This window comes from Harpegnathos saltator, unplaced genomic scaffold (assembly GCF_003227715.2).
Source record: "Harpegnathos saltator strain DR-91 unplaced genomic scaffold, Hsal_v8.6 scaffold103, whole genome shotgun sequence".
NCBI lineage: Eukaryota > Metazoa > Arthropoda > Insecta > Hymenoptera > Formicidae > Harpegnathos > Harpegnathos saltator.
In genome coordinates, this window is record NW_020229877.1 from 1,113,690 (window position 1) to 1,137,108 (window position 23,419).

Sequence of the window (23,419 nt, forward strand, 5' to 3'; positions counted from 1 at the left end):
TCCGATCTATTGATGTAATTACGTATATTATTCAGAAACTCTCGAGCGATTGGAATATGCTTAATAAAAATGTTGTATTAATATATTTATCATGTATGTGTGTGCGTATGTGCATTTGCTTCTTTAAACTTGAACGATCACCAACAAATCCGCGTTACGACACGTCGTGTTTTCCACATCCGAATATAGCGCTCAATCATTTCTGGTTTTTCACTCCGTACGAAATTTGAACTTGATTTCATCGAAAAACCCGTGAGACGCGAGTAAGACCTGCCGAGAAAGGCAGGTTCTTTCCACAGAAAAGACAATAGGGGAAGGTGCGACAAATCGACACGGCCGATTCCGATAACGAAATTAGAGAGTGAGCTTAAATAGCACTTGCCGAAAGAATTCTCTCCCGCGTCGATATAACATTGAAGACACACTGGCGCGCGTGGTGGGAGCGGTAAGAGGGCAAAAGTTACGCCGGCGCAGTAACATGTTTATCGATTTTAGAAGCAAAGCTGTCCTATATGGTCCAACATCGATTTGACGGAGATACCAAGCACCGGTTTGGCAGTCGATCTAATCAAAAGATCCACCGTGTTGGAGAAGCCGACGAGGAGCGAAGAACGAGAGAAGGATTCGTCCCGGGACTCCGCGAGCGGAACGTTCGTAGACGGCGAGCTACACTCCACGACGACGACAACGACGACGACGACGTTTCCGTCGGGGTAGCCGTCGGGGGTAGCCGAGGAAGAGGAGAGGACACCTTCCGTTGTAAGAGCGAGCCCGAGCTCTGCGCGAGGACGTGCACCGGGGGGGATCATGCAGAACTATGGCCACGAGGACTACGACTATGGAGCGCAGGGCGACGCGCCCGTGCAACCGAACAGCCGGACTCTGCCGCAAGTTCCGGGCGCTAGGCCGATGGTGGACCCACAGGCGGAGGGTATCGTCGATCCCGAGCTGTATCCTCAGCCGAAGGAGGCCACGCATAAGATCCGCGGCAAGAGCGACATCCTGGAGTACCTGTTCGGCGCCGTCGATCAGGAGCTCCTCACTGTAAAGACCTTCTACTTCTTCTTCTACTCCGCCTTCGGCTCGCTGTTTCCGCTCATGGGAGTGTACTTCAAGCAAATGGGCATGAACGCCGGACAGTGCGGTCTCCTCATCGGTCTCAGGCCCTTCATCGAGTTCCTAAGCGCTCCTTTCTGGGGATCCCTGGCCGACAGGTGACACCATATTGTCGACTCGCTCTTTTTCCGTCTCCGATCAGACGTCGGTCGAGACGAATAAGCGCGTTGTCTTGAAATTAAGGAGCTTTCATAAAGTAGCGGATGGTTTTCATAGAGAACACACAGCGCATGGAGAGAGAAGGTTGTTGACTGATTGACGTGACAATGAATGCGTCTTAATCGAAGGAAACGAAACTTCTGGTTCTTTGAAGCGAATTTGGCTCGTCAGAAATTTTAGGATTTCCGTTGCCTTCAATACACGTTCGCTTCATTCATTGTTACGTTGACTCAACCTCCGTGTGTCTACCGGAGATCGTCTTCGCTTTAATTATCAAGCTCGAGTTTTTGATTGTCTTTTTGTTGAAATTATACGAGTTTGAATTCGAGTCGAATTGCTCAAGAAGCCTAGCTCGAAGTATCCTTGTACATGGTTTTGCAGATGGCAGAAAGGCAAACTTATTTTGTTGGCTTCTCTCTCCTGTTGGATCATCTTCACTCTACCGTTGGGCTTCATCCAGCCTCCGCCGACCTCTTGCATAGTTCATGCGAACAACAGCGCTTATCTCGAGGCGTTCAACAAAGAGCAGAGAATCGTGAAGCGATCGACCGACTTGGACGAGCTGTACTACCCTGTGAACGAGAACGAATATCTGGAGGTCGCGTCCAACGTCGTCTTCGAGAGGTTACGACGAAGCACGGATGACAATGAAATATATGATCATCAATACGTGAGGAGGTCGGATCCGTTGAAGGAAGTCAGCATGCTCGGAAAGTCCTACGACATCGAGGGAAATGGCGTCAGAGCTTTCGATAACGACGTTTCCGTCACATACGACTTGAAGAGCAACCGAGTCAGAAGGCAAGCAGCGGCAGCCACCACCGAGGACAGCAATGTCGAAGATCTCAGGTACAAGCAGTTGGTATTTGAAAACAACGGCGATACGGATCCGACGACAATCGACCTGGAGGCGTTGCAGGAGAAAAATCGCCCGGCCGATGTTTTGGAGTACAAACGTTTTATGAAGGTGAGTGCACGCTCGTCTCGCTTACTCCCTTCGATACTTAGTGACCGCAAACTTACGAACGAATGTTAAAAGAGTGCCAATCTAATTTTACATGCGAACTCTCTCAACATTTTTCAAAGTCAAAAACAACTTTTTTTTAATAGAGAAAATCACCATTTTACGACATAATTTAGAAAATGATAATCTTTTTCTTTCAGCCTACGTTCTATTTGCAAGAGTTATGTGTTGCGTCGTACGAAACGTGTTCATTTTTCACAGAATGAGCCGATCACCGGTAGAACGGTCCCGAAGAAGGCTTACGTGCACATGAAGACGCGCGTGAAACCGCCACCGGAGAAGATAATGGTGAAACGAGACACGGAGAGGAAGCTGACGTCTTTGGAGGAGGAGGAGGAGGAGGACGATGCAGTCCAGTTTGATGATAATGACAAAGAGGAGGACCAAGAAAACGCGAACATGTTCTTCACGAGGAATCGCAGAAATGCAAATGCCGTAGTCCACGGACCCATTGGAGAGTACCCGTTGTCTCCGTTATCGGTTACCTACGCGGAGAACTACGATGCGAAGGAGAATAAAGGATGGGTGAAACCAATCTTCAGCTCCATAGTCTATAGATTGCCGGTGAGTCTGCGCGGATTAGCGCAATTTTCACATTGCGAAATGTAATTTTGAGATTTGTGAGAAATAAATTCAAATCGGATCTATAGAACGAACGCGAAAACGCAATTACTGTGACGTGTAACGATACATGAAAAAAAATCTGTAGACAGATTCTACGGACTAAACGAAAGGTTATTGATATTCAATCAGTAAGGATTAAGTCCGGCTGATAAGAGCCATGCAAGAATGCTTATACACGAAGTAGAAAGCAGAAAGCTCCTTAATTTCAAGACAACGCGCGTATTCGTCTCGATCGGTTGAATCAACGTGGCAATGAACGAGCCAAATGCGTTTTTATTTCGAAGGAAACAGAATTTCTGGTTTCTATAAGCCAAATTTGATTCTAAGGCTCATATTTGAACTCTCTTTTAAAGTCTCTCTCGTTAAAAGTCAAAAGTGGCTTATAAGTCACCTTTAAAATCACTTTTAGTGATGAAAGAGAGTTCAGAATATGAACTTAAGAATTAGAATTTGATGGAAGGATATGGAACTTTTAGATTTCTTAGAACCTAAGGCCAGATTGACACATCGATCAAATATGATAATATATATTTCAGGACATCCAGAAAACATTCTTTCTTCTGCTACTGCTAGTCATAGTCGGCGAATTCTTTTCGGCACCCGCTATAACTTTAGCCGACTCGGCTGTTATCACCTTGTTGGGCGAAGATGCCGATAGGTAAATATCGAAATGTGTTCCCTTTTAATCTTTAGAGTACTGAGCCTATCTTTGAAACGTAAACGACGGAGTGGGGTCACCAAGGTCTTCTCACTAAAAATTCATTAAATAATTTTTATTGTGTGTATTTTCTGATGTTTTTTTTTCATATATATTATATTATTTAATTAAGTTCACAACATTTATTTCTACGGATTCACATAAATTTTGGGAGACCCAAGGTCCTCCGCTCCGTATTTTAAAGGTTGACGCACATTTCACGTAATTTTAATTTATAACCTGTAAGCCTGTAAAATCAATGAATCTCAACGATCAGATACGGCCATCAACGCATGTTCGGAAGTCTCGGGTGGGGCTTGGCCATGTTCTTCGTCGGGATCGCCCTCGACCACAGCACCGCGTTCCCAGACCACCCTTGTAAGCCCGACTTGAGAGAAAAGAATTACACGATTTGTTTCGCGATATTCAGTGTGCTAATGGGTGCTGCGTTAATAACCGCGACGCAAATTAATTTCAAGTATGACTTTATGCCCGCTGAGCCGGTAAGCTCGTTAACATCTATCATAATTAAGTTATTCTTCTTGGTGTTTTACGTTGCGGTCTCGTAATCTTGCGCGTCTGCCTTCATATACGTAGGAAGTGGAGAAACCTCCGGCCGAACTGACGCGGGAGGAACAACTGCAGAATCAGTTATCCCAGCAGTTGAATCTGCCTGGACTGCAGGACTCGTCCGCTGCTGTGGATCCTAAGCCTCAACCTCCCGAAGGGAAGGTTCGTATTCGATCTGTTTTTCTTCTTTTTCAACCAAAACACGCGATAACCTATCACCTCGCTTTGCGTTTTCCCCCTTCCTTTCTTCCTTTCTTCTTTCCTCCCTCCCTTTCTTTCTTTTTGTTTTTCGCCGGGGGAAAATTATTACGATCATGAGAGATTGGGACTTATAATTGCTGCTGAAATGAGAATTTATTATGAGAGATTATCTCGCGAGCGACAAACCTGATTTCACGACTGCACCGTTTCAGACGAAAATGTTTGCTCAAACGACGAAAGAGATACCGGAGTGGGTGACAGTGTTGAAGCAATTCAAAGATCTCAAGTGCGCCTCGTTTCTCTTCGTTGCGTGGTTCATGGGATTCGGCATTGGGTTGATCTTCACCTTTCTCTTCTGGCATCTTCAGGATTACGGCGGCTCGCCGACCCTCTTTGGCGTTGCGTCCGTGATCAACCACATTTCCGAGATCTTTGCGTATTTCTTCAGTTTCAAGCTCATCCGCCAGATTGGCCACGTTAAGGTGAGCTCATTGAATAATAATGGATGCTCGTCGTAATGTACTTTTTGTGGTGCGTTCTTCACAATAATGACTTCATTTCGTTTCAGGTGTTGTGCCTCGGTTTAGGCGGAAACGTGCTTCGGTTCCTTTATATATCTTGGCTGAGGAAACCATGGTGGGTGTTGCCCTTCGAGTTCATTCAGGGTATCACACACGCGGCCGTGTGGGCAGCATGCTGCAGCTACATCGCTCACAATACACCGCCGCAATTGCGCTCCAGTGCACAGGGTGTTCTTCAGGGACTTCATCATGGGCTTGGGAGAGGTTGCGGAGCGGTGATCGGTGGCATGTTCGTTGCGGCCTATGGTATGTTTCTCGTATATACCTGATGTTTCGATTGAAATCATTTGCAACTCTCCTCCGCAAACAAATACGATTTTAATTGATTGACTCGAGCAGATGATGATGCAAGACTCGAAAGTTCTTAAACTCTTTACACTTTGTGTAAAACATAATCGAACTTCAACACTTTATATGCAGGCAACGGGAAATTTCGTGTTTACATTTATAATTACGATTCAGATTCCGATGATGAATCTGCCTCGCAGATTAATAATCCTGAAATTAACAATCTTCCACGTGTAGAGGCATTTTTAAAAAGACGCACAGACGATATATCGATGTTTAATGTACAGGTACGACCACAACGTTCCGAGCGTACGGTCTTATTTGCATCGTTGTCCTGGCGATCTTCGTGTTCATCAATTTCTATAGGAAGGATACCGGTTTCGTGTCCGAGCTACCACAGACGGAGGATCCGCATCAAGTAGCGGAAGCCACCCATTTGGCACCGCACGGCGTACCGAGCAACGCTATACCTAGAGCATTGAGTTCCAGTCGTTTGCACGAACTGGCTAATCAAGATGCTGGTTACGGTGCTACTTATCAGACTAGTGGTGGGAATCTGGCCGTACCCGGCGCTAATGGAGGTGAGGATGCCCTTATTTTAGAAGATTTGACAGTGGAGACATTTTGAAAGAGTGCGACTATATTTCCTCAATTGTGAAGGCAATGAGAATCCGTCACATTATCTGAAGAAAACGTAGATATCGATTTAAGTATTTTCTTGATTATTTTCTTGTATGTATTAGGGGTGTGATTTAGTTTTGAGGCTTTTTTCTTAAAAACTGATTTACTTAAACAAGATAATGAACGAATATCTTAATTAAAATATTTTCCTTCGTTTTCTACAACTTGTTCCCATCTTTCTGACAAGAGATGGATTCTGCGACGATAAAAGATTCTTCTTTGGAATTGAACAAATTTTCGCACTTGTTATGAAAGTGTACCCTCTAGAGCATGTTGCATCGACCGGAACAAATGATAATTGGATGGAGCAATGCCTGGAGAACACGCGGGATGCGGTAAAACTTTCTATTCCAGCTCTAATAACATTTGCTTTACTGATAATGCAACATGAAGTCGAGCATTGTCGCGAAGAAGGATCACTTTGCGTCGTTTACTCACAATTGGTGATTGTTTTTGGTCCAATGCTCGCTTCAATTTGTATAATTGTTGTCGATAACGATCAGCGGTGACAGTTTTATTCAGATTTAACAGTTCATAGTACACGATACCTTCTTGATCCCACCAAATACATAGTAATACATCTGAACCATGAATATTGTGCCTTGAAGTGGAGGTTGCTGGTTAATCTGGATTAACCTATGACTTTTTTCATTTGGGATTATCGAAATAAATATATTTTTCATCTCCAGTAACAACTCGATACAAAAAACTCTTCATTTTTTATCAATGAAATGCAAATGTTCAACCGATTCGCGACAGCATTTTTCGATAATTGATCTGGAACCTATTTTCCTTCTTTGTGAATCTTTCTTATATCATGTAAAGGTTTAGTAACTATTGTACGATTTAATACTCTGATAAATTCTCAAGTGGATTGCGCTGGATTTTCGTCCGATAATGCTTGCAAATTTGCATTTTCAAGCTTTTTTGATTGTCCTGAGCGATTTTTGTTGTTAACATTGAAATCACCACTTTTGAATCGTCTAAACCAATATTCACGTGTCTTAATTGATGGAGCATCATTGCTATAAGTTTCGGTCAAAATTCTATGATCTTCAGCTGCCATTTTTTTTCTGATAAACCCTCAACGTTCACACTTTCATGGTAGGAAACAACGTTCACACTGGGGTCCAAAAGCCCCCAACGACTTTGAACTATTGCCATTTTGAAACTATTGAGAAATTTAAGTTGAGGAAATTTATAAACCTTCTTTAACTCGAGCAAAATAAGAACAAATCATTGCAAAATCATCTTACATCACTTAAGTACCAAAAAAAAATTCGCAAAAAAAAAACTTGAAAAATGACTTTTTTACATAAATATTCATAAATTTTTTTAATTTCAATATTTTAAGCTAAAAATTTATGGACATACTCTAAAAATATGACACTTTAAGAAAAACAAATAGTTTCATAATGGGCGTTCCAAAAAACATATTTATTTTGAAATATGAAGAAGGTTGTTTCTCAAAAAAATGGAAATCAGGAAATATGCAAAATATTTGTATTTTTTATTACAAAATTATTATGAATGTGGCAAATCTGATAAGAAATACTTATTTTATTATTTCAGAAGTAAGAAAATGTCTTGTTAAAATAACATATTTAAATTTATTGATCCACGTTACCACAAAGAAAAACGCGGTGCTCATCGCACATGGGTCGCTCGCATGAAAGACACGCAATTTTCTTGTCTTTCTGTCTCTTGCACAACAAGCATTTTACTTTTTTATCTAATTGAATACGTTGTAAACTTTCAAAGATAGGTGTATGCATTTTTAAAATGCCTGCAATTGCTGCCTTCAAATCTCTGCGGATTGTTATATTTGTATACCGCTCTTGTAAATGAGGACCGATTAAACTGGCGATGTAACAGACAGTCACTTTTATCCTTAATAATACACCAATGACAGACAAGCAAATTTGCTCTCTTCAAATGTTCTCTCATCGTTGCTTGAAATATATCGGCTTAAATCCTTAGAAATCGATCGCTGTACGATCGCGTTTTGTTTGTCGCCTTACCAAAAGAACTCTTCGTAGTTGTAATTTCCTACTCAACAATATAACTGTTATATTACACATGTGTATATGTTATATAACATATGTGTTATATAACAGTTATATTGTTGAGTAGGAAATTACAACTAACATGCACGTTACATGTAATATTGTGTTTACTAGGATCTCTGCCGCGAAGCTCTACGACAAAGGGCCTAGGGGAATAAGCATGTAAAAATTGCCCCCGCACGTATCAAGGTTAGGTTGGCACCATAGATTGACATTTGTGTGACTAACAAATCCTGCAAATATCAACCTTCAAATTCAAAATTTTTATAGGAGTTATGGAGGGGAGAAGCAAAATAAAAAAAGTGAGTTTTCTCGAAAACGGCTTAACCGATTCTGATGAAAAAAATATATGTTATGAACATTAATGAGACTATTTAAAAAAAAATTTTTTTTAATTCTAATAAGAAATATGGATAAAAAAATTGTTTGAATTTTTCAAAAAATTTTTTTGAGGTTATGTTTCAGAGTGACACCTCTAATTTTTTATTTAAAAGATACTTCCGAATGTCTGCTTTAACATTTATTTTTCCCAAATATTTCATGGAGGTACTTCACATCGAAAAATGATGAAAATCATGCGGCGCGGCGCCACCTCAGTGTTTGTTTTCTTGGGTCTTTTAATTTCGAACGTTGTATCATCGATATCGGGATTCAGAGGAAGGATCTTTTTCGATTTCAGACTCAACATCTTTTTTAGTATATTTCTTTCTATAAAAAAAAAGTCGACATTTTGAACATAAAATATCATTAACAGCTATTGTTCGCTGCAGAAATGAAGAGAAATCATTAGCTTCATTTACATTTTTAATAATTTTCTTTTTACCTTTTACTTTTTTCAAAAATGTGTCGCAACCGGTGCACTTCAAGTTTATTTCAGTTGTCCTAGGCATTCTCAAATAAAAAAGCAATACGAATAATCGAAGTAATAAATGTCATAAATCAAAGAAAGGAATGAGTTTCAGCTCTCACGAAAAATCATAAGAGAATATCTACATCAAAATAGTCAAAATCGTCACAGCTAAAGTTGCCTTTCGGAATGAAACCTTCGGCTCTGTCGTAAACAATGATGCGAACTCGAGTCCGGGCTTGCTCGGCGTTTACTCCCACTATCCGTGAGACGCGGCGGCAGAAGCGAGCGTCTGTATAGGAGAATGGGAGAAACAAGAAGGAGAGATAAGAGGCGTGAGAGGGATAGGTAGGTGACGGGGGTGAGCGCCGAACAACAACTTTGTCGTAAAATAATTCAAGAATTCAGCTTAAAAGCGAGACTAGAACATTTGATTTACGCAGCTAGAGCGAAAATGTGCTGTGAAAGCGTGGCGCCGCGCCGCATGATTTTCATCATTTTTCGATATGAAGTACCTCCATGAAAAATTTGGGAAAAATGAATGTTAAAGCAGACATTCGGAGGTATCTTTTAAATAAAAAATTAGAGGTGTCACTCTGAAACATAACCTCAAAAAAATTTTTTGAAAAATTCAAACAATTTTTTTACCCATATTTCTTATTAGAATTAAAAAAAAGTTTTTTTAAATTGTCTCATTAATGTTCATAACATATATTTTTTTCATCAAAATCGGTTAAGCCGTTTTCGAGAAAAATCACTTTTTTATTTTGCTTCCCCCCTCCATAACTCCTATAAAAATTTTGAATTTGAAGGTTGATATTTGCAGGATTTGTTAGTCACACAAATGTCAATCTATGGTGCCAATCTAACCTTGATACGTGCGGGGGCAATTTTTACATGCTTATTCCCCTAGGACCTTAGTATATGTCGGCTTTCGCGAATCTCGCGGTCGCCCAGCTCGATCCAAATTATAATTTGTTCTTTTCCAGTTAATTTTCTGGAACATAGCTAGAAATCGTTTGAAAATTGCACAAAAAAATTTCCAACGTCATCTACTTAATATTTACATTTTTTATTGATTTTTTAATCGCTTTATTAACGAAAAAAAATTGTAAGATTTTTTCAAAACAGAAACGCTTCGTTCACATTGGGATCTGAACTGTCTGAAGTACTCCAAAATCCAATAGGTTAACTTTGATCAACTGTCAAACGGAAACTGACAGTTTACGAACTAAGCCAGGTATTCTAATTAAAAGAGGATTCCGTGAAGTAACACTAAATAGCAGGTCAAGCTCAATTTTCAAGAAATTAGATATTGAAAAATTCAATCAAAAATACCTTGGGGTCCAATGGACCGCCAGTGAACGTTGAGGGTTAAAAAACAAAACGCATATCGAAAATGCTCTTTGGGAAGCTCCATTTTTAAAATGGTATTAACACGATTTTTACTGCATCTATTGTTAATTAAATGATTAAATATCATGGATTAATATTAAATCATTAAGAAACAATAGCTGTGATTGGAATGTCTTCGACAAAATTGACATTAGTGCCATTTCTTGCAAAACACTCAAAACTAAGTCACATTCCTAATAGTTTATTACGCGACTGGTAGCGGTGATTAATCTTCTTCTTCATTACAAAATTAAACAACATTGTTACGCCTGAGATGTGCAGATAAAACGTTAAAAGATTCTAAAAACATTATGAAAGTGTATATATCGTTTAATCTCTTTTCTGACACTTTGTGTTATAATTTACCGATTATCTGCAGGTCCTGGCAATCCAACGAATCCATTCTTGAATAGCGGCAGTGGCGGCGAAGGTGGATATAATTATGGTATGACTGGCAAGGGAGAGGACGAGTATATTCGTAGGAGCTTCCAGGTTCAGTAAAACCATTCTAATTAAAACGTCCAGCAGGAAGACGTGATATTTCTGTCGGTAAATGAAAAAAAAGAAAAGAAAATGCTGATGAAAATAAAAAGAAGGAAAAAAAAGAGGAAGAGAACGGAAGGAAAGAGGCTTCCGGGTCTTGTTTCTTGCATCTTCCGCGGAACGCAATATACTCACTGAACGCGAGAAATCCTATCTATACTTTGCCACGAACATTCAATGAAAATACCAAAAAAAAAAGAAAACAGAATCCCATAGTATATGTCGCACTCTTGAACAGAGGGAGAATTAACGACACTTTCCTGTTTGATAGATCTACAGTGAAGTGGTGGGTAGGGAATTCGATCTCGTAAAACCGACTATCCACCTACACGCCCAACAACCATGCACTAATCCCTTTCATCAACATGACTACGACTGGTAACGGCTCGATCTCTACTAATACGAGGTTTGTTATGTAAGATTGGTAATCTGAAATGCGGATACGATTGCGGGAAAGAGAGAGAGAGAGAAAGAGGGAAGGGGGGAAGAAATAGAGAACACTACTGAGATAAATAATATAAATATAAATACAAATATATAAATATACATAATGTACGTGCACATACGTGTGCGTACGCGCGTGCGCGCATGTCGTCTTTGAGCTGTCGTTATAAGGTGTGTCGAGAGATGATGTGATAAAATAGCTGGTGGACGAGCGGAAAGTAAATGGACGCTTTTTTTTCTTCTTTTTCCTTTTTTTTTTAATGCCCCACTCGGTAGACCTATGAAATTTTATTATGACAACTTTATCACCGTCCTCCGGCTTGCTTGTTTCTTACAATTTGGTCTTTTGCGTATCCTGCTTGCCGTTTACCTTGAACTCCCCTGACGAAGGAACCTGGAGCTAATTTAATGCGTCAGGGAATTAGTGGTAAGACTAAACACACGTCGAGTTGCGATCGGAAGTGCTTATCGACAAGTTCCCTGATGTTCCAAGGTCCAGTTCCACAAATTCGATTTCAAGCCATGCTTAGCTGAACGACTGTTATTTAACATCATTTAACATCATGGTTAAACTTGCATTGCGTTCCACATTGTATTTATAACTGTAGTTTAACTATATAAACCTACAGTTTGTATGAATAAAGTTCAAAGATTTCTCCTTCTTGTCAAACATAGATTGTGATTGATCAATAATAAATGGTCGGAAATAAGACGGGAGGAAGGAGTAAGAACGAAAACAAGTTGCAAGATTTTTACTAACATTGCAGCAACAGATTCTTTGGATTATAGGAGTGAAAACACAAAAAAACTAGTGAATATTATGCGAGACGTGTCTTTATTGTTCGGTCACTTCTTTCGCTCAGATCTCTCTCTGGTCTCTGGGATCTCTAATCTCCGACGCCGCCTTTTTGTTTATGCCAGTCGTGGAATCTACATTTGTTATCGTTACGTAATCGCCTACATTATATTTAGTCACTTTTTTGCGCTTATTGTCATACGATTTCTTATTAGCGATTTGACTCTCGTTCACTCTCTGGGAAACTTTTTGACGCGACTCTGGCAAATTTCTATCTTCTGTGATCGAATTGTCTAAAAGCATACGCAGGAAATTATTTATTTGTCCCACCTGATCCAGTCCAAACAACAATTGACTGGGGATATCTCCGTATACAGTATTATTAATCGCAAACTTTACTAAACGAATCGATTGATCAAGCCCGGAGTACATCGTGTTAAGCACCACGGATCTCTTGGAGAGGATGAGACGACTGTTCGACCATCGTCCGAGCAGACTAACTCTAAGAAAAGAATTCGAGCAGAGACCGGGGAATCATTCAGCGAGTACTACCATAGCAAGGTGACTTTGACAAACCGTATACCCATAGAGAGTGGTGAGCTTATTGATTACATAATCGACGGTATACCCGACGGAGTACCCGATCGACGACTGCAGGACCAAGCAAGATTGCAACGCTTTGGAGAGGCGGCCTTGGTGGAGGCATTCGGAAAAATCACATTGAGAGGCAACCCGAGAGCTGAAAAACTATGCTATAATTGTCGTGAGAAGGGACATCGCGCAATCGACTGCAGAAAACCGCGAGCTGTGCAAAAGAGAGTTGCGAACGGTGGCGCGGCGACGACTCGCGGCCCTACGAGGAAGGCCACGTATCCTCTCAGTATGTCATCCATGCATAGGTCATCCGAAAAGTTGTGAGAATCCCCGCCATCTATCGCATTTGGGATCGGTTTGTTCGGCAGTGCGTGGGTCAAGGCTTATAGGTGAGGACTCGTTTAACAGATGGCGCTTTGCTCTTTAAAATGCAGGTCTTGTGTTGACAAACAAAGTAAGCAATATTGGATGGCGCGATTGCGAAAATGGACAGCCAATTATGCTTTTTTGCTTTCGGAAAGGAATCGCGGTGAAAACTAGCTTCACTAAACTAGTGAAATTTTCAACATTTATGGGAAGGATGCTGTATCGAATCAAATAGTAAGCTGATGATTCACGCGATTTCGTAATAGCAATTTCGAGCTCGAAGATGTCCTACGGTCTGAAAGACCTTCCACACCATTCGAGGACCGCCTGAAGCAAGCAGTGGATGAAAATCTTCGCAGAAGTGTATTGGAACTCTCACAGGATCTTAACGTTCCTAAAAGTACGCTCCATGACCATTTAAAATATGTGAATTATATGAGTCGCCTCGATGTCTGGCTTCCTCACACATTGACTGAACGCAACCTCCTCGCTCGCGGTGACGCGAGCGATGCTCTCTTAAAAAAAATTCCAAAGAGTTTTTTGAAGCAGTTGATGACTGGCGACGAAAAGTGGATACTCTATCGTAGTGTAACAAGGAAACAATCATGGGGAAAGTCGAATGAACCTCCACAAACGATTTCAAAAGGAGGGCTGCACTTAAAGAAAGTTATGCTTTGCATCTGATAGAGTTTTAAGGGTGTCGTCTACTTCGAGCTTCTTCTACAGAATTATTCGATCAATTCTGACAAATACTGCGCTCAGCTAACTGACCTGAAAGGAAATCTTGCCATAAAATATCCAGAACTGGTGAATAGGAGAGGCGTCGTTTTTCGGCATGAATGCGAGGCCATATGTTTCATTGGTGGTTCGCAGAAAACTCATTGAGTATGATTGAGACGTCTTGCCCCACCCTCCATGTTCACCGGACATTATTCCTTCTGACTATCACTTATTCCGGGCGTTGCAGCACTCTTTGAAGGATAAAGAGTTCGATTCGTTGGAAGAAATCAAAAGCCATCTGACTGCATTCTTCGAGGGAAAACCTAAGTCATTCTACGAGCACGGAATTTTCTCTTTGCCCGAAAGATGGCAAACAATGATAGATCAAAATGGACAATACATTATAGATTAATTGTTGGTGGAACAATTAATAAATTTTTGTTTTAAAGCTTCAAGAATTCTTAGAACTTTTCGGATAACTTAATATATTAAAACTTTATTTTTCGATATCATCGACCAAAACACGTCGTAAATATATCTGTGGAAAACGCGAGGAGCATTCGTGAGGCCGAAGAGCATACTCATACTATCCCAGAGGCGTTATGAAGAACGTATACTTGATCAAAGTTCCAGCTACTTTAACGTGGTGGAATCTGTCTTTGAGGTCGAGACAACTAAAAATCTTTTTATCTCCCAATCGATCCAATTGATCGTCTATCTCAGTGGCGTCGGGAAATTATCTTTGATCGTTTTATTAAGTTCCCTATAGTTTACACATAATCTTAAACCCCCGTCTTTTTTTGCACCAGTCGGGCTCGTATATGGAAAAGCGCTCTCTCGGACAACACCTTTCTTCATTAACTCCTCCAGAACAGCATGTAACTTTATTTTATTTGTATGTGCCATTCGACGCGCGCGAAAACTAATCGGTTGCTCATGTTTCAAGCGAATCGTCATTTCCGGTTTATGCAACGGCGGCTCAACTTTTTTTTCCGATAGATACGCGTCCTCGTAAATTCGTCTCAATCTATTAGCCACGTCGTGAGGAGCGCTCGGATCAACATTTAGTTCAAATTTATCCGATTGATCAGCGCAGTCAATATGTATTATTTGATTCGATAAAATTATCCGTCTCAATTACAGAGTCAGGTACGTTTCGCGAAATTGTAAGCGCTTGATTAATAGTCATTCTCTCCGCAGAGTTAGAGATGAAGTCTCCCCCCAATAGAGCAGCACTGCTTATCGTCGTAGGCACAACAAGAAATTTAAGGTGAACGTCAATACCGTTGATCCTAACGATCTTTTTGAAAACGCCAAATATTTTTACTTGCGAGCCATTAATGCCGCTATAGCGATATTCGTCTTCTGTCACCGGAACGCAATAATCAACCAGCGCGTAGTCAGACTTAATTAGGCTAATCGGCGACCCGGTATTTACGATTGCTATAAAAGAGTATTTATTTGTCTTACATTGATCGTCAAAGATCTCGTAACTCACTGACACTATATACGGTTCGCTTCCCACAATCGACTGGATGAAATAATACATCCCAGTTGATACGCTAACCTCTCTCCGAGGGCCGCGAGTCGTCGCCGCGCCACTGTTTACAACTCTCTCTTGCACGGCTCGCGGTTTTCTGCAGTCGATTGCACGATGTCTCTTCTCCCGATAATTATAGCATTTTAAAGACACCCGCGGCGCCGCGCCCGTCTCCGCACGTCCACTTGCGGTCGTTCTCGCATCGTTCTTAGGCCTCCGCTGATCCCTTCGCCCTTCGGTTTTCTTAGCTCTCGGGTTGTCTCAATGTGATTCTCAATGTGATTTTTCCGAATGCCTCCACCAAGTTGGCCGCCTCTCCAAAGCGTTGCAGTTTCGCTTGATCCCGCAGTTGTTGATCGGGTACTCCATCGATTATGTAATCGTCACTCTCTATGGGTACACAGTTCGTCAAAATCATCTTGCTATGGTAGTACTCGTTGAATGACTCCTCGGTCTGCCACATTCTCTGCTCGAATTCTTTTCTTACAGCTAATTTACTCGGAAGATGGCCGAACAGTCGTCTCCAAGAGATCCGTGGCGCTTAACACGATGTACCCCTTGAGTGTAACCAGTTGAGGGCTTTCCTCCTTAGTCTCAGACTGATCAACACCCTTGATGCATTATCATCGAGGTTATAAGATTTGTTCGTGCAGCAACTCAACCTGTTGTTTTCACCTCCAGAACTCGCCATCAACGCCATCAAATTCGCCTAATAAGTCGCCTTAAAGGTCGCCGATCCCTCCGTCGCCATGGTCACTCACGACAGGACTTCGACTCGTCGTCTATCTTCTCAATTCTATCTCTCTTCTCATCAATTCGAGTTTGCGTCGGAGCAAGTCTCTCTCTCGTCGAACGAGCTCAAGCTCGCGAGCGGCGTCGTTATTTCGCGCACCATTCTGCCGCTCTTCCTTCCCGTCCGCAGCATCGTTCTCGCCGCCGGCCCCAACATCGTCTCCGCTCGCGCCCGACTTTTCTCCGCTATCATTGAGCGTAGCATTCAGAACATCGAGGTCGTTTTCTCGTAAATGCAAATTCAATTCAGCTTTATGATCTGTAGTAAGAAGATCTCTTGACCGTAAGAGCTCCTTAACCTGAGACAGGTTGAGTTTTTTCAGTATCCTGGCTCCAAATGTCTTTCTTGCACACAGCAAGTCGGTGGGCAGTACGAACTTCGTGCTTCTCCATGCACACAGCTGGGCAAATGGCTCCAAGACCTGCGAAATGAGTACCCGGCACACAACTTAGGGCAATACTCGCACAACGGCGGCACCACCGAATACACTGCGAACTTGACCGCACCGATCCGATCAGACACAGAGACCAATCCGAATTCTCTGAATTAGAACATACAGAGATCTGTATCCCACTTCTGAAGTTGTAAGAGTGAAAACACAAAAAGACTAGTGAATATTATGCGAGATACGTGTCTTTACTGTTCGGTCACTTCCTTCGTCAGCTCTCTCTCTCTCTCTCTCTCTCTCTCTCTCTCTCTCTTTTTTTTTTTTTTTTTTTTTTTTTTTTTTCTCTCTCTTCTCTCGTCTCTCTCTCTCTCTCTCTCTCTCTCTCTCTCTCTCTCTCTCTCTCTCTCTCTCTCTCTCTCTCTCTCTCTCTCTCTCTCTCTCTCTCTCTCTCTCTCTCTCTCTCTCTCTCTCTCTCTCTCTCTCTCTCTCTCTCTCTCTCTCTCTCTCTCTCTCTCTCTCTCTCTCTCTCTCTCTCTCTCTCTCTCTCTCTCTCTCTCTCTCTCTCTCTCTCTCTCTCTCTCTCTCTCTCTCTCTCTCTCTCTCTCTCTCTCTCTCTCTCTCTCTCTCTCTCTCTCTCTCTCTCTCTCTCTCTCTCTCTCTCTCCTCTCTCTCTCTCTCTCTCTCCTCTCTCTCTCTCTCTCTCTCTCTCCTCTCTCTCTCTCTCTTCTCTCTCTCTCTCTCTCCTCTCTCTCTCTCTCTCTCTCTCTCTCTCTCTCTCTCTCCTTCTTCTCTCTCTCTCTCCTCTCTCTCTCTCTCTCTCTCTCTCTCTCTCTCTCTCTCTCTTCTCTCTCTCTCTCTCTCTCTCTCTCTCTCTCTCTCTCTCTCTCTCTCTTCTCTCTCTCTCTCTCTCTCTCTCTTTCTCTCTCTCTGGTCTCTGGGATCTCTAATCTCCGGTATCGCTTGTGTACGTTACGTTTAGATTATATACATACGCAAGAGAAAAGATATTCTCGAAGCTTCCAACCTTCTCGAAGCTTCTCGTGTGAATAACTCTCTAACGTCACTCGCAAGTCAAAACAAATAATCGGATTCAAAGAGTTATCCACAATCAAACGTTTCACCGCTCGACATTTCGTCTTAGCGGACAATTTCGCTAACGGACTTGTACAAGGTAAACGAAATCGCGCATGAAAATTAATATTATCGACTTCTTCTACGCTCCCGTACATAAAATTGAATAAACGTTGCTGCAATGTTGCAGCAATATTGTTGCAACTTCTGTGCTGTATAGATTGTTTTCTTACAATTTTCAAGTGTTAATCATTATATTTTCAAGACCTTCATTTTCAGGTGAAGATAATATATGTCTTCCAATAAATTTATTGTTCCTCCTTTTTTTTGTATAAATTATTTTCTTATTATCTTTCGATGCTTAATAAATGTATCAACATAAAACTGGACGATAGATATCTCGATTTTGGTGGCACTACGATATTAAACTTCGCTTGTATTCATTAAACGCCCAAAATCCGGCGTTTAACTCTAACCACAGAAAATATATAGTAACTGAAGTTTATGACAATTGTGGAACGCAATATTTCTTTTAAACCATAGACGTGTAATAACTAGACCGCGCATTCGGCTGAAAAGTCGTCAAATATTATTATAGAAAGAGAAAGCATGTTTTGGGGTACCATTCTGTCTTCGTCTGATAATGTTTGGAGTGAGGATTATATGTATCGTTCCACTCTTTTCTATCTACTTTTTTCATCCCTCGCCAAACTCTTCTTTGCCCTACCACACGTCTTTCGAAGAAGATAGAATGATATCCGTACAGCAACTATCTCTTTCTAATTTCTGACGCGTTCTAGGAAAGGGAGATGTTGCAACCGCGCGGTCTAGGTATTATACGTCTATGTTTTAAATTAGATTTAACCAATTAAATTCCGTTTAAAGTAAATTGTGGAACCGGGCTTAACTCTGTTATGCATGTCGGTTATGTTTCTTACCGGCGGTCTTTCTTTTTCACTTCTCTATGTGCACGCCCATGAAAGCAACTCTAGTAACTCAAATAATGTGAAATTTACCAGTGCGAACGGGCGTTGCATTAGATGTAGAACTATGCATATCAAGAGCTATGCGTCAATGAGACATTTTTAAGAACCAACTTGTCTACGTTTGCGCGTACTGTGTCTCTAAATTGTTGAGCTCTTTTTCCTCTTGTTCAAGTAGTACTTCCATATCATCAAAACTATTCTAGAGGGAAAAACCGAAGCATATTTTTGCGCTTTAAAAATTATATCACACATACACGTTATACGATTATTGTTTCGTGTTAGCATATATATTATAAATGTATAAACATTAACGCGATATTAACTGTTGAGGTTTGCATTGGAATTGTTTTACTTCCGCGATGGTCGAATGTCAGCGAATTTAAAATTGCAATTACGTAAACGAACAAAAAAGTTGACGAACCAAAACAGCCAGCGGTATTGTCATCTTTCATGTTGGAAGAGTTACTCAGTGTATTCCAGATGCGTATAAAATTAACGATAATAACATCTGGGAGGCCTAAGAGGATTAAATTGACGCGATAAATATATATATGGGACGTTCTCTGTCAAAAAGGCCATCCCCCTGTCCATTTCAATTTTTGAGATAAAATGCTCTAAAAGGATTTAAAATTTTCGTTGAAGTGTCTATTTTTCGTTGCCGTATGGTGTTTTTGAAAATTCAAAATGGCGGACTCAGAATCACAATCAGAATGGAAAAAGCCATTAAAAGCACGATAACACTAGGCAACAAATTTTAAATGTTATCGACTACATGAGTGTGAATAGTCATTTTCGATGTATTTTTGCTTGCTGAGCACGAATTCGTTGTCCAAATTTGGCTATCACGTCACGATTTCGAGAAAAATGTCCTCAAAGTTGAAAAACGGCATTTCTTATGCTTTTCGTGACGTAGCACGGCAGCAAATTTTTTTCTCGATTTCATTAATGCTACGCAAAAGTATTAATTTTTAGCTTTGAAATGCCATATATTTCGTTTCGATGATTTTTCATTTCTGAGATAAAGCTAGAATTGGAAATACCAGTTGCGCGCTGGACTGATTCTGTTTGATGATTATCCAGACGGACTGACACGCATTTTCCCATCCTTAGTATTACCCAGGATGAACGACGTGGATGTGGTGGGGCTTTCATCCCTTTGGAGTGCTTGATTTACGTGAGTCCCCTTGCCTCTCACGATTCGGGGTGTATTGGTTTACGTGCATGCGTGTGTGCGTGTGTGTATATGTGTGCGTACGCGTGCGTGTCTGTGTGTCTGTGGGCGGGTGGGTAGGTATTTCATGTAATATTTTAAATCTGTATCTCTTACTTTCTTCCCTATGACCACTATAGTGTATCCATTTGTATCATTGGAATACCTTTTGATTAATACTTTGTTCGTCTGAATAATCATCAAACAGAATCAGTTCAGCGCGCAACCGGTGCTTCCAATTCTAGCTTTATCTCAGAAATGAAAAATCATCGAAACGAAATATATGGCATTTCAGAGCTAAAAATTAGTACTTTTGCGTGGTATTAATGAAATCGAGAAAAAAATTTGCTGCCGTGCTACGTTACGAAAAGCATAAAAAATGCCGTTTTTCAATTTTGAAGACATTTTTCTCAAAATCGTGACGTGATAGCCAAATTTGGACAACGAATTCGTGCTCAGCAGGCAAAAATATATTGAAAATGATTATTCACACTCATGTAGTCGACAATATTTAAAATTTATTGCCTAGTGTTATCGTACTTTTAATGATGTTTTCCATTCTGATCGCGATTCTGAGTTCGCCATTTTGAATTTTCAAAAACACCATACGACATCGAAAAATAGACACTTTAACGAAAATTTTAAGCGCTTTTAGAGCATTTTATCTCAAAAATTGAAATGGGTAGGGGGTAGCCTTTTTGACAGAGAACGGCCCATATATATGTATGTGTATATATTCATTATAATAGAGTAATTTGCCTTTTGTTTGCCGATAATTTCAAAGAGGACGTGCGTAAATTAACAAAAATGAAAAGACGATTGTCACTTGTAAATATTCTATATGATCTTATATGTGAGTTTTACTCCTCTTGTTTTCTATTTCTTTTCTAGCGGATTGTTGATCGTTAAATAACTATGGCTATCTACTTGACTTTCTCATTAGTCTATCGAGTTATCTCTATCTCGCGTGTATACTTATATTGTATGTATAAAATACACGTTATGACAACTGTATAATATTGTTGAAAGGCGAGAGTGTGGATTAGTGACAAATATATGTATATTTGTGCGCGTGTACACACACATGCACACATACTAGGTGCGCAACTAAGTTTCCGGGTTTTTTTGATCAATGAAGAATGGAAAATTTCAAAAGGAATACAAAAAATGGTTTATTGAAAGTATCGTCCCTCGCTAGCTACACATTTTTGCCATCTCTCTGGCAATACATGAATACCGCGACGATAAAACGACGTGTCTTTGGACCGAAACCATTCATCCAACCAATTTTGCACTTCTTCGAAATTGGCTTAGTGTTGCCCAGTCAAGCCATGCGCCATCGACCGGAACAAGTGATAATCGGAAGGGGCCAGGTCTGGCGAATACGGCGGGTGCGGTAGCAGATCCCATTTCAGCGTTTTGATGGTGTCCTGGACGATGGAAATGCGATAGCACGGAACGTTGTTGTGCTGCAATATCACTCGTTCGTGTCTCGTGTCCCATTCTGGCCGTCTTTCGAGCAATGCATGGTTCAAATTGATCAGTTGTTGTCGGTAGCGATGCCCGTTGACGGTTTCGCCCGGTTTCAGCAGCTCATAGTACACGATTCCTTTCTGGTCCCACTAAACGCAGAGTATCGTCTTCTTTCCGAAGCGATTTGGCCGTGCCGTCGATATTGATGCTTCGCCAGGTGAAAGCCACAATTTTTTGCGTTTGGGATTCTCGAAATATATCCACTTCTCATCGCCAATAACAATTCGATGCAGGAAACTTTTTCTTTTATGCCGCAAAAGCAAAATTTCGGAAGTGGCTCTTCGATTTTCCATCTATCTCTCAGTCAACTCATGCAGCACCCATTTTCCTTCTCTTTGAATTTTTCCCATGGCATGTAAACGTTTGGAAATACCTTAGCGAGTCATGTTTAATGCCTCCGCAAGTTGATCTTGTGTTTGCGTATCATCTTCATCAACGCTTCTTCATCTTCATCAATAACGCTTGCAGATCAGCGTCCTCAATTGTCTTTGGTCTTCCGGAGCGCTCCTTGTCCTCAGTGTCGAAATCGCCACTTCTAAAGCGTTTAAACCAATCTTCACAGATAATTTTCGTTGGTTCATGTTCGCCGTAGGCCTCCTCAAGCAAACGACGTGCTTCAGCTGCACTTTTTTTCAAGTTAAAGCAGAAAAGCAAAGCTTCCCGCAAATGCTGTTTATTTGGCACAAAACTCGACATCTTCGTTGTTAGAAAAAATATTTTTGCGTTGCGATATGTGTTGGTATTACGACTGTTTATTGTTAACAGATGTCCAAGCTATAAAAAGAAACACAACTTCAGACATGTATGTCGACTACATCTGTCGTTAGCGCCATCCATATGTGAAACCCGGAAACTTGGTTGCGCACCTAGTATATACATATACTGGGTGATCCGAAATTCCCGCATTCGGAGTATAGGACATGATACTTTATGCTAAAACAAACAACTTTTTCCTTTAGCAAAATTGCGTTCGACAAGTAGTTTTTGCAAGAGAGCGTGTTAAATTTAACGAATAAGCGCTCTTGTCTATGTAGCGCTCAGGGCCGGCGCGTGCGCCTCACTCGCGTGTACCTAGTCCGTGATTAGTAATCATAAGTAGTGTCTTTTAAAACGCTCATACGGTTCTGTTGTGATTAGTTTACGACATTTTAAGACTATGCTTAAGACAATTTTAAATAATAAGAATCAATTATGAACAATACCGGAATTTGACCTGCTTTCGTATTTGTATTGCTTAAATAATGAAAAGTTAATAAAATAAGTACTGCCTTTATTTCTTACGTAATAAATGAATAAAATATTATCTGGTTGCACAATATTATCTGAAAATAAAGACAAATGTAAATAGTAATATGTTTTGCGAGCTGTGAGCGTTCTATTATTTCAAATATTGCACAATTACGTGATAATTAAATAGTATCGTTAAATTTAAAGATTAATTTACTGATCAAGCGTATACATAGGAGTATACATATTTGTAACAGTGATTAAAAGTAAAATATTTGAATTAACGTCTTTTAAGAGCTCTCCTTTTATTTTTTATAATAGAAAATACAAAGAACTTATTTAAAATTCAAATTGTGTGATATACTCACGTCATGGTCTACATTTACTTATTATTGCTTATGCACGTTAGCCTTTCAATATGTACCTTCCTTACATGTTTTAATTATTGCGAGGAATATTGCTATATGAATATAGCCTCAATGGTCCAGTTGGTTAAGAAAATAAATCATTGAGGCTATAGCAATATTCCTCGCAATAATCGAAACATGTAAGGAAAGTACGTATTGAAAGGCTAACGTGCATAAGCAATAATAAGTAAATGTAGACCATGACGTGAGTATATCACACAATTTGAATTTTAAATAAGTTCTTTGTATTTTCTATTATAAAAAATAAAAGGAGAGCTCTTAAAAGACGTTAATTCAAATATTTTACTTTTAATCACTGTTACAAATATGTATACTCCTATGTATACGCTTGATCAGTAAATTAATCTTTAAATTTAACGATACTATTTAATTATCACGTAATTGTGCAATATTTGAAATAATAGAACGCTCACAGCTCGCAAAACATATTACTATTTACATTTGTCTTTATTTTCAGATAATATTGTGCAACCAGATAATATTTTATTCATTTATTACGTAAGAAATAAAGGCAGTACTTATTTTATTAAC

The 23,419-nt window shown here is 40.3% G+C and overlaps 1 protein-coding gene across 2 annotated transcripts; it reads left to right on the plus strand.

Annotated features, from left to right (window-relative positions):
- The first annotated feature begins 483 nt into the window (after positions 1–483).
- On the plus strand, positions 484–16,485 carry jef (major facilitator superfamily domain-containing protein 6 jef). Of its 2 annotated transcripts, none has more exons than XM_025299248.1 (11): positions 484–1,214; positions 1,657–2,242; positions 2,501–2,863; positions 3,460–3,581; positions 3,898–4,123; positions 4,218–4,352; positions 4,604–4,873; positions 4,960–5,218; positions 5,548–5,841; positions 10,629–10,741; positions 11,064–16,485. In XM_025299248.1, exons 1-11 carry the CDS (start codon positions 808–810, stop codon positions 11,172–11,174), a joined length of 2,886 nt encoding a protein of 961 aa, XP_025155033.1. In that variant the 5' UTR covers positions 484–807; the 3' UTR covers positions 11,175–16,485. The 2 variants fall into 2 exon arrangements, with proteins under 2 accessions (XP_025155033.1, XP_025155037.1); XM_025299252.1 differs by having other exon boundaries at positions 10,629–10,694.
- The last annotated feature ends 6,934 nt before the right edge of the window (positions 16,486–23,419 follow it).